Raw genomic sequence first — 12,535 nt, 5'->3', positions numbered from 1 at the left:
CATTTAGTACTAGTTAAGAGTTTGTGTTTATTATTAGTTAAGTGTTCAGTTTTAATGAAAGGTTTATGTTTAGCACCAGTGTTAAGTGTTTGCCTTTATTACTAGTTAAGTGTTTGTATTTAGTACTCATAATTATCTTGCATTTAGTACTATTTAAGTGTATGTGTTTATTAATAGTTAATTGTTTGTCTAGTACTGATAAATGTTTGTGTTTAGTACTAATGAAAGGTTTGTGTTTAGTACCAATGATGTATTTGTGTTAAGTATTAATGAAAGTTCATGTTTAGTATTAGTTAAGTGTTAAATACTAGTGAAGTGTTGTGAGTAAGTTAGTGAGGTGCGGCCCGCTGCCCACCTCCACACGTCACTACGCTTGGAGAAGGTGGATGAGCGGATGACCTCGGGGGCCATCCAGGCGTAGGTGCCCGCCGCGCTCATCTTGGTGGTGCCGTGCCACTCCCGTGCCAGCCCAAAGTCTGTGATCTTCAGGGTCTTGTTGCTCAGATCGTCCAGCTCCACTTGCTCCAGGAGGAGGACTGGACCACGTGGGGGTGGGGGGGTGGGACGCCGTCCAAAGGCAGGGTTTGAAGGTGGGGGCGGGCGGGGAACCACCATGTCCACCATTCCAATAGAAATATGATCAAATCAAATGTATGCGAGGAGGACGACGAGGACATTTTGGGTATGATGGAGATATTTTGGATAGGAGGAGGAAATGAGGACATTTTGGACACAAAGAGGGCATTTTGAACATGATGACGATATTTTGGACATGATGAAAAAATGAGGGAGACATATTGAATACAACAAGGACATGAGGGGACACGTTGGGACGTGAGGACATTTTGGACACAAGACGGACATTTTAAACACAAGGAGGACATTTTGAATATGATGAGGATATTTTGGACATGAGGAAGGAATGAGGGAGACATATTGGACACGAGGAGAAAATTTTGGATACAGCAAGGACATGAGGGGACAAGTCGACACGTTGGGACATGAGGACATTTTGGACACAAGACGGACATTTTAAACACGAGGAGGACATTTTGAACATGATGAGGATATTTTGGAAATGGTGAAGAAATGAGGGAGACATTTTGGATACAAGGACATGAGGGGACACATTGGGACATGAGGACATTTTGGACACAAGACGGACATGAGGCAGACATTTTGTACATGAGGATATTTTGGACATGATGAAGATGAGGGAGACATTTTGGACACAAGGAGAACATTTTGGATACAACAAGGACATGAGAGGACACATTGGGACATTATGGACACAAGACGGACATTTTAAAGACAAGGACGACATTTTGAACATGAGGAGGATATTTTGGTCATGATGAAGAAATGGAGACATTTTGGATACAACAAGGACATGAGGGGACATGTTGGGACATGAGGCGGACATTTTAAACACAAGGAGGACATTTTGAACATGAGGAAAGAATGAGGGAAACATATTGGACACAAGGAGAACATTTTGGATAAAACAAGGACATGAGGGGACAAGTCGACACATTGGGACATGAGGACATTTTGGACACAAGACGCACATTTTAAACACAAGGAGGACATTTTGAACATGATGAGGATATTTTGGAAATGGTGAAGAAATGAGGGAGACATTTTGGATACAACGAGGACATGAGGGGACACGTTGGGACATGAGGACATTTTGGACACAAGACAGACATTTTAAACAAGGACATTTTGAACATGAGGATATTTTGAACACGATGAAGATGAGGGAGACAGTTTGGACACAAGGAGAACATTTTGGATACAACAAGGACATGAGGGGACGCATTGGGACATGAGGACATTTTGGACACAAGACGGACATGAGGTGGACATTTTAAACACAAGGAGGGCATTTTGAACATGACGAGGATATTTTGGACATGATGAAGGAATGAGGGACACATTTTGAATACAACAAGGACATGAAGGGACAAGTTGGGACATGAGGACATTTTGAACACAAGACGAACATGATGCGGACATTTTAAACACCAGAGGGACATTTTGAACATGAAAAGGACAAGAGGAAGATATTTTGAACAAAATAGGGACATGAGGAGGAGACAGGAAAGACATTCCAGACACAAGGTGGACATTTTAACACAAGGGGAACATTTAACAAATGAGAAGGACATTAGGTGGACATTTTGGACACAAGGAAGACATTTTGAAAATGAGGACGACATGATTGAACGTAAGGAGTGGGTGATGAAAGGTTAGGAAGACAAGAAAGAGAGAAGAAGCAAGAAGTAGTGAGTAAGGAAAGGAAACACTGAGCAAGTATTAGTCCAAGCAGAGCAGCCTGTAATGTAAAGGATATCTGACCAGCTTTGTCATCAAATTCCACTAAAGTTTGGATGTTGTTTAAATGGAAACAGAATGAAAAGTAAAAGAGTTCAATGTTTGAATGTTTGATTGACAGACCGAACAAAGATAGCATAATAAAACGTGTAAAGTGAGACATGTAACAATTGTCTGTAGAAAATGTTTTCATCTTCAAAGTGAAGTAGTCAGAATATTAGGTGCAGGCAGCATCATGTTGACATGTGAACCACGTCTTTACCTTTTCACATCACTTTGATTGTCGTCTGAACATAAAAGTTTTGCTGGTGGAATTTGGTTCATTCTTGACTGATATGCAGTACAGGCCAAAAGTTTGGACACACCTTCTCATTCAATGCATTTTCTTTATTTTAATGACTACCGTATTTCCTTGAATTGCCGCCGGTTATATAGTATGCACCTGCCTAGAATTACTGCCGGGTCAAACTCGTTTGGCAAAATAATTAGCGCATGCTTAGTAGCATTACCGCCAGTTCAGGATTAACGCCGGGTCAAACTCGTTTCGCAAAATAATTAGCAAATGCCTAGAATTTCCGCCGGGTCAAACTCGTCACGTCACGAGTGACACTTCACCTGTCATCATTTTCAAAATGGAGGAGGCTGATTTCAATCATTTGAAATCGCATAAAGGGAAGAAGATTAAGAGCTATTCAGTAGAATTTAAGGTCCAAGCTATTGAATATGCTAAAAATAACAGTAAGCAGCTATGTTTTATTAATATACCGTAGCTGCGTGTGTCAAATAAGAGTCATTAAATGACTCCCGCCTCCTGGTGGTAGAGGGCGCTAGTGATCCTTCTTGCGACTACTCGGCTGCAGAAGAAGTGACAACAAGCAGCAAGAGTGAGCAGCGATCGTTTTTTTTTTCCTCTCGCTTGCACTTTGAACATGGAGGATTACATATCTAAAAAAAAACATTTTTCTAAACTGGACTTTCAATCGAAGCAGGAGGTAATAAAGGAAGATCTCCATCGAGACAGAGAGACTTTTAAAACTGAAGAAAGATAAGGAAGACTTCTATAAACAAGTTATCCATGCTTTTGATCAGAAGGAGCTGCGCATGGACTTCATTTATAAGTAAAGGTGAGATCATAACAACGTTTTTTTTATTAAATGTGCTTTTCATGATGGTATCTTTACATCACACTCTAATTTTTAAGCGCAGGTCTAAATTTACCGCACACCTTTGGAAAACACCGGAGTGAGAAGAGGTTTTAAAATAATTAGTGCCCCGGCGGCAATTCAAGGAAATACGGTATTTACATTGTAGATTGTCCCATCAAAACTATGAAGGAACACATGTGGAGTTATGTACTTAACTCCACATGTGTTCCTTCATAGTTTTGATGGGACAATCTACAACGTAAATTGACATGGAAATAAAAAAAAAACAAATTAAATGAGGAGAAGGAGTGTCCAAAAGTTTGGCTTTTACTGTATTTATATTTATTCTCAACATCTATGTTCCGGCTACAAAAGATTAGGAGATTGTGTTTTGAATTGAATGATGCACCAAATGTAGTCTATCAAACACAGACTGGATTATCTGTAGTCTGAAGGCAAAAGGTCACCAGTGAAGAACAAGTATCCTCTGATGATTGATGATGATGTAATAGTTGCGGTTTGTATTGCTGAAATAAAGGACGCTTCTCTGAAATAGACGAGCACTGCGGCCTATGTTGCATCCATGCTGTACTTCCTCCAAGACATGCACGCCGCTCATAAAGTGTGCAAACACGCCTCGGCCCACAGACCACCACGCTGCTTCTGGATCATGTTCAAATATCACTTCCTGTTTGCATGATGGAGCTTCAGTTAACACCTGACATCTGCAGATGCCAACACACAGAAGTTTCTGGAAGTACCCTTTTATCATCTGTCCATGATTGAAGACACGATCTCAAAGGGGATCTGCACCTTCTTTTTTTTTGCCTATTCACAATCATTTTGAAGGACATGACGATGGTTGTTGTTTTTTATAAGCATTCTAATTATTAAATTAATGCAATCAAAAGTTCGCTTACAGTGGAGCCTATGGGATTTCCTCTATTCTGCCTTCAGAAAACACCCACACTCCTCCAATGTACATGATGTAAGTACTAACCCTGTTTCCATATGAGTTGGGAAATTGTGTTGGATGTAAATATAAACGGAATACAATGATTTGCAAATCCTTTTCAACCCCAGGGTTTCCCAACACATTCATTTATTTGTGGCGGCCCGCCACGAAAGAATTACGGCCACCACAAAAAAAATCAAAATAAAATAAAATATATATATTTTTTTTTCTTCAGCTTTTGACTCGCTTGACCGCTCATAAAAGCAATGGGACTCTGTCTGTAAATGGAGCTTGTAGTTACATATCATATAAATATGTACATAAAGTGTTGTAATTATATTCCAACTCCGCGTTCTTCTTGCTCATCGCCGCCGCCGCCTCCCCCTCGAAGTGAGATCAGTAGGTTGTGAGTTCAAACCCCGTCCGAGTCATACCAAAGACTATAAAAATGGGAGCCATGACCTCCCTGCTTGGCACTCAGCATCAAGGCTTGGAATTGGCGGTTAAAAAAACAAAAATGATTCCAGAGCATGGCCACCGCTGCTGCTCACTGCTCCCCTCACCTCCCAGGGGGTGATCAAGGGTGATGGGTCAAATGCAGAGAATAATTTTGCCACACCTAGTGTGTGTGTGACTATTATTGGTACTTTAACTTTTTTAATTCACTTCATTACTTTCTAGTGGACTAAGACTTTTTTACATCTGAAATTATTTTTATTTTACAAACGACACTACTTTTGATATAGAAAACTCGAGAATATGATGATTTATTTTATGTCAGAATTTCTTCTTTCGTACTTTGATTGCTTTTATCCATGTATGCGTGTTTTCTTTAATTAAACATCTAAAATACTAAAAAAAAAAACAGTACAAGTAAAATATTGTGTACCAACCTATTCCTATTCAAAAACATATTCTCTTGCATACATTTGACCAATTTAGCTTCATTTGCAACAAGAACATCAATCCTTGGGTTGATTGACAGCGGATCTCTGGCCTAAGTCAGCTGGGATAGACTCTAGCGTTTCAAAGAAGAGGTTTGTCTTACTGTTGCTGGACTTGAGGTCTCTGTGGATGATGGTGACGATGGCCTGGCTGTGCAGGTAGTGCATCCCCCTGGCGATCTGCACGGCCCAGTCCACCAGCGTGCACGGTGGGATGCGTTTGCCCGCCAGCACCCGGTTGAGGGCGCCGCCCCGGGCGTACTCCATGACCAGGCACAGGTTGGGCTCCTGCAGGCACACGCCCAAGAGCGCCATGATGTTGGTGTGCTCCAGCATGGCAAAGAGCTTGGCTTCCTGGCGAACGCTCTCCAGCGTCTGCTTGGCGTCCTCGTCGGGGTCACGCCGCGCCGCCTTCACCGCCACCTCTGAGCCGCGCCACACGGCACGGTAGACTTTGCCGAAGCCGCCCACGCCGATGATCTCCTCCATGGTGAGTTCAGAAAAGTCGATCTCCGGGACTGACAAAAGAGACGAGACAATGACCAACTTAAAAAATAATTTGTCCTAAATCTGACAAAAGTAAATACTATCTCAGTTTTCAGGGGACAATGCTACAAAATCAACTTAGATTTACCGTGTTTCCGGACTATAAGGTGCACTTATAACCCTTTTTTCCCCTCAAAACTTGACAGTGCGCCTTATGACCCGGTGCGCCTAATGTAAAGAATAAGTTGGGTTGAGCTTACCCACCTCGAAGCTTTTTTATTTGGTACATAGTGTAACGATTAGTGTGACCAGGAGATGGCAGTCAAACACAAGAGATAAGTGTAGGCTGCACCGTTTGATGTGCTTCAACATAGGTGTAATATTAAGATGTGTGTATAAGGTAAGACATTATCTGCCGTTTTGTTTCGCAATATCATGCAAAAGCAAATTTCTCACCTTCTGGTACCTGCTGATCTGTATTTGGGATCTGCATAATTCCTGAAAAATTGCGCAGGTATGCCTTTGTAGTCCGTGCTGACACCTTAGTGGATAAGCTTCTTCTTTTTCTCTAACTTCTTGTTATGTTGCATTCACCCTCCGCTGTTGCCATTTCTGATATAAAGTAGCGTAAAGTTAAATAAATAAATAAATGGGTTGTACTTGTATAGCGCTTTTCTACCTTCAAGGTACTCAAAGCGCTTTGACACTACTTCCACATTTACCCATTCACACACACATTCACACACTGATGGAGGGAGCTGCCATGCAAGGCGCCAACCAGCACCCATCAGGAGCAAGGGTGAAGTGTCTTGCTCAGGACACAACGTACGTGACGAGGTTGGTTCTAGGTGGGATTTGAACCAGTGACCCTCGGGTTGCGCACGGCCACTCTGCCACTGCGCCACGCCGTCCCTTTCAAGTTCTTACTTATATCTGTCAGTAAACTCGCCATGAAAGCGCCAAAACATACCGGTGTAGTGAGTTTACAGTTCCGGTCGGACGGTTTTTCATGGGACACATTTCTGGTGTTGTTGTTTCCGGATGAGGAGATGCTGCTCTGTTATTGATTGAAGTAACGTGTGGATGTCATTGAAACAGTTAGCTCCATCTTTTGACACCCGTCCTTGCACGCTACACCGCTACAACATAGATGACGGGGAGAAGACGCTGTCCAAGGTGAGCCACATAAATAAGACCGCCCACAAAACGGCGCATCCTGAAGTGACTGTCAGAAAGCGGCATGAAGATGATGTGTAAAACATCATCTATGCAACATTTTGAGCAAAGAACGACCATTACATGTTATGGAGACAACAAGGAAGTGTTTTAGATGTACAAAAATAAATAAATAAATGACTCTTTTAATGCGCCCTACAATCCGATGCACCTTATATATGAAAAAAGATCAAAAATAGACTATTTATCGGCATGGCGCCTTATCTTATAATCACTATGGTCCGGAAAATACGGTACTAATACTTACATGCACTTGTCTTTCATGGTAATATTGAATTCATGTACTGTCAAATGTAAAGAAATGATGTACTTTTGTAGTTTTACTCTTAGTCATAACGAAGTAAGTGTGTTCGTCAGTTTGTTTTTATGACATTCCCAGTGGTCCTCAAGCAATGAATATTTCAGGTGGGATGTTAAAAGTAGGGCAGCTGCTCACCACTACTGCAAACTACCAAACTAACTCTCAAATATAGAGCCAAACACATCCCAAACGACTTCAACATATCAGGTGATATGTTCCTTTCATAACAATTTTTTAACATGATGACTACCTATCGCCCTAAAGCTGTGTGACAAACGCAGCCACCGAGTAAACATCTTCATTGGTAAATTCATGATAACTTGACAGCTTTTAATACTGTAGTCAGAGCACCAGTGATGAAATAATAACTGATGCGTATTTCTTTAGTTTGGATAGATATAAACTCAAATGTTTTGGTAAACTGTCATTGTGCTTTTTCTTATTCATTAATTTTTTTATTCACTTAGGATATTAATAAAATGTACTAATCCCTGTTTTTTAGGGAGTGAATGTCCCTTTGGGACAGAGGACCCTATTGTATTTTTTTGGGGTTTTATTATTACTATACTGCCGCCTCTTTGAGCTGTAATTTGACCCCCTTAACACGCTTCAAAACTCACCAAATTTTACAAACACATCAAGACTGGATAAAATTGCCACCTAATAAAAAACCAAATCCCAAAACTCAAAATTGCGCTCTAGCGCCCCCTAGGAAAAAAACACAAACAAAACTGCTTGTAACTTCCGTAAGGAATGTCATAGAGACATGAAACAAAGACTTCTATGTAGGTCTGACATAGACCTACATTTGATAAACTGACGTGCTTCAGCAAAAATCAACAGGAAGTTGGCAAATACCCCTTCAAAACAAAAGTTTTCTAAAAATTGTAATTTTTGCCTCTTTGAGCTGTAATTTGAAGCCCTTAAAATGCTTCAAAACTCACCAAACTGGACACACACATCAGGACTGGCAAAAATTGCGATCTAATAATAAAACCAAACCCCAAAACTTAAAATTTTGCTCTTGCGCCCCCTAGGAATAAAACACAGACAAAACTGCTCCTAGGAAGAAAACACAGACAAACTGCTTGCTACTTCCGGTAGGAATGTCGTAGAGACATTAAACAAAAACCTCTATGTAGGTCTCACTTAGACCTACATTTCATTTGTTTACATCCTTCAGCAAAAATCAACAGGAAGTTTGCAATTACCCCTTCAAAACAAAAGTTGTGTAAAAACCCGTTACCTTTTCTCAAACTTTATCTCCTCTCAGCGCGTTTGTTGTGTCGGCTTCAAACTCGCACAGGAAAGAGAGTGAACCCTTCTGATTAAAAGTTGCGCAAAGAGTTTTTCTAACTGCTCCGGTTCTGATTTTATGAGCCTTCAAAGAACTGCTGCGCTGATGCTGCTGCGGTGCTGCCGTCTCAAGATGGTTGCTTAAAAGCAGGAAGCACCAGCCTGACCACACAATGCAAAGAAGGTAGGTACTTTGCGGGTAAAGATATGTTGACTGGGTGATGGCAGGAAGCACCAGCATGTATGAGTGACAGAAAGAAGCACCAGTGTGACCCCAGGATGCAGGGAAGGTAGGTAATGTGCAGGTAAAGATATGTTGTCTGGGTGATGGCAGGAAGCACCAGCATGTATGAGTGACAGAAAGAAGCACCAGTGTGACCCCAGGATGCAGGGAAGGTAGGTAATGTGCAGGTAAAGATATGTTAAATGGGTAAAGGCAGGAAACACCAGCAAAAGTTGGTCCCGTCTATCGCTGCTTGCAGCTTTAATTTTGTACAGATGCTTTTAAACTGGCAGGTTAAAACTGTAAAAATCTTGATACTAATGTAGATCGGAAATGTTTATTTTTTATTTTTTGCCATATCGCACAGCCCTATAGGATGTGATAATCAGCTTGGAGTAATCACAAATAAGGAAGCAACACCGCACAGAAGTTTGTAACGGAACAATATTTCTCCTTGAAAGACACAAAAGCCAAAACATAACCAGGACCACTAAAAACTTGCCGAAACAGAAGAGCACAAAATACATGCCAAAACTGAACCAGGACCAATAAAGACCGGCTGAAACAAAACCAAGACCACTAAACACCTGCCGAAACAGAACCAGGACCACAAATTGCCCACATATGTGGTCCTTTCCAAGGTTTCTCATAGTCATCATTGTCTACGTCCCACTGGGGTGAGTTTTTCCTTGCCCTTATGTGGGCCCTACCGAGGATGTCGTTTTGATTTGTGCAGCCCTTTGAGGCACTTGTGATTTAGGGCTATATAAATAAACATTGATTGATTGATTGATGTGATTATTGATTATTAATGATTGTTATTGTTGTTAAATATTAGTGTTAATCTTGCTTAGTAATGATTATTTAGATAATTTTGAGTGATGAGTGTCTGTTATTGATTATATCTGGTTATTATAATTGTTAAAGGTGTGTATGATTATTGATTATTATGGTTGTTAAAGATTAGTGTTAATGTAGTTTAGTAATGATAATTTCCATAATTTTGAGTGATGAGTGTGTGATTATTAAAGATGTTTGTGATTATTATGGTTGATATAGATGAGTGCATCCATTAGTGCCTGGCAAGCAGTGAGATGCTGGATGACACAGCGCACACACACAATAAGAACATTAAATGAATAATATGTATTATTAATGTGGAGTATAATAAACACTGGGGGTCCGGTACTCACGGTGCAGGGGGGGCACCTGCTGCATGTCCTCCGGAACCTTTCTGCTGACGTAGTTGCCGGGGAAGATGCCCACCCTGTCCTCCAGCACGCCGGTCCACCAGCCCTCATCTCCGGACACCAGCGAGTCTTTGGACAGGACCTCCACCAGGTCTCCCCGGCGCAGGCTCAGCTCGTCCTCCGCCGTCGCCTCGTAGTCGAACACGGCCGTCCAGCAGTAGTTCGGCGCGGCCACCGCCGCTTCCGGCTCGCTTCGACGGCCGTGCCCGGCGCCATTCCCCTCCGGTGCGGGCCAGCGGAAAACGTCATTGGAGGAGGAGACGCAGGGCCCGGGGCTCAAGGTGTGCTCCGACGCCGCTTTGGGAGCATCCATTCAGGCGGGCTGTCACGCCATGGGGAGCCTGGAGCCCGGCACGCGTGCTAGCTGAATAGCCTGTCATGCGCACTGGAGCCCACTGACGCGCACTGCATTGTGGGGGAGAGAAGAAAAAGAAGAAAGATGTTCAGTGACATCTTCACGCCCATTGGCTCAACCGGACAAGCAATGCTGCCTTCCTATTGGTGCGTGCACACGTCAATCATCTGCTGACACCACCCTTGTCGTGACGTCACATACCTGGCAGTCGCCGTGCGGCGCGCCTAAAACAATTAAAAAAAAAATTGAAAACGAGAATTTTACCATTGCAACCTGCCTAAGTTGTATATTTATAGATGTAAGTTTCTCAATACCCCTTTAAAAAAGAATTAGAACTCTATTGTCATGTCTGTGTGATTATGTTTTGTTTTTTGGACACTCATTTCCTGTTTTTGCACTTCCTGGCTTGTTTTGTCACCATAGCAACCCATTAGATCTCACCTGTCCTCAAGTCAAGCACCTGTCTCACGTTTTGCACTTGCACACCTGTCACTAATCACCACAGTATTATTTAAGCCTGTCTGTTTCTGTTGTTCATTCTGGCAACATCACCCTCGATCACCTGCTACGCGCCTTGTAATCCATGCCAATGATCCATGTCCCGTTCTCGTTCCGTTCCAAGTAAGTTAGTTCGTTATTCATGCCATAGTGCAAGTTTTTGTTTGTTCCCATAGCCAAGTTTTGTACCTCCATTGTGAGCGCTTTTTGTTTGTTCCTGTTGTTAGTTAGTGTTAAAATAAATAAATGTATTTACTTTCATGCCATCTCCAGTCCAAGTTTACTTGCATCTCGGGAAAACAACCACCTCATAGTCCAAGTATTGACATCTATGTTAAAACACTCTCTACCTCTAACAACCAATAATCTGTGAAAACGATGATGCTGTGTTCCAAATGTAAATTATTTACTGGACTTATGTGAGCCTATGGCTTTGCACTTTGTTACATATATATATATATATATATATATATATATATATATATATATATATATATATATATATATAAGGTTAGGTCTTCTGAGCACAGGCTGAATAACCGCTGTTTTGAATGCTAGGGGAACAGTGCCAGAGGAAAGTGATATGTTAATAATATTTAGCACTGATGGTCCTAAAATTACAAAGAGCTCCTTGATAAGTTTCCCAGGAAGTGGGTCAAGTAAACATGTTGTTTGTTGTGTCCCATTAGGAGTTCCTCTAATGTTATTTCTTTAAAAAGAGAGAGATTATTTCGGAGGTTAATATCTGTCGTACATACATTCGTATCTGCTTTAATAGAACCCAGTTTGAGATGGGACGTGTTATCTTTAATCTCCTTTCTAATGAGTTCAATTTTCTAGGTAAAGAATTGCAAAAAGTCATCAGCCGAGTGGGTGGAGCTACTGGGAGAAGTCTCTTGTTGGGTTAGCGATGCTAGCGTATTAGTAGTAATATTATATTTTATAGGTTTATACTTTTTTAAACTATCTCTCCATGCTGGATGAAAAACCTCAAGTTCAGTTGCACGCCATTTTCATCCCAGCTTTCTACTCCATAGTTCAAGAACTCTGTTTTTTTTTTTTCTGTGAACCAGGGGGTACGCCTTTTAGGGGCATCATTAAAGTTGTTATTGAGGTTATCGATAGAGCCCACATCATTTGGGAATGGTGCCATTACCGAGGGCAGTTGGCTAGCAAGAATTGTAGCAGCGTTAATGTTATTAGTAGCTTGTTGACGATGAGTCAGAACTTAGAATTTTATAAGGTAGTGATCTGACATTACTTTACTTTTACGAGAGTACCAAAACTTTAAAGGTGGTGACACCCCAGACAAGGACTTAATCTATTGTTGGGATGTGTGGGTTCATTTATAATTAGGGAGTAACTATAGACTGGAGGGCTGATGGGCTATTCATCCGGACATTAAAATCACCCGTTATAGTAATATTAATTACCCATTATAATTATATTATCTGCGTGTGTCACTAGATCGGCAAAAAACTCTGAGAATTTGCTGATAAAGTCCGAATA

General features: G+C 41.4%; 1 protein-coding gene across 1 annotated transcript in view; it reads right to left on the bottom strand.

Moving 5' to 3' along the window:
• The window catches only part of LOC133548892 (mitogen-activated protein kinase kinase kinase 9-like), a 29,194-nt gene extending 18,618 nt beyond the window's left edge, over window positions 1-10,576 (bottom strand). The window contains exons 1-3 of the mRNA XM_061893842.1: window positions 10,117-10,576; window positions 5,486-5,899; window positions 356-536 (exon numbers count right to left, since the gene is read on the bottom strand). Of these exons, the coding sequence (XP_061749826.1) occupies window positions 356-536; window positions 5,486-5,899; window positions 10,117-10,486 (965 nt within the window). The 5' untranslated portion in view covers window positions 10,487-10,576. The remainder of the gene's footprint in view (window positions 1-355; window positions 537-5,485; window positions 5,900-10,116) is intronic.
• Between the last annotated feature and the right edge of the window lie 1,959 nt (window positions 10,577-12,535).

The sequence above is a fragment of the Nerophis ophidion genome, linkage group LG03, assembly GCF_033978795.1.
Source record: "Nerophis ophidion isolate RoL-2023_Sa linkage group LG03, RoL_Noph_v1.0, whole genome shotgun sequence".
In the NCBI taxonomy this organism is placed as follows: domain Eukaryota; kingdom Metazoa; phylum Chordata; class Actinopteri; order Syngnathiformes; family Syngnathidae; genus Nerophis; species Nerophis ophidion.
This window is presented reverse-complemented; position numbering and strand designations above follow the sequence as displayed.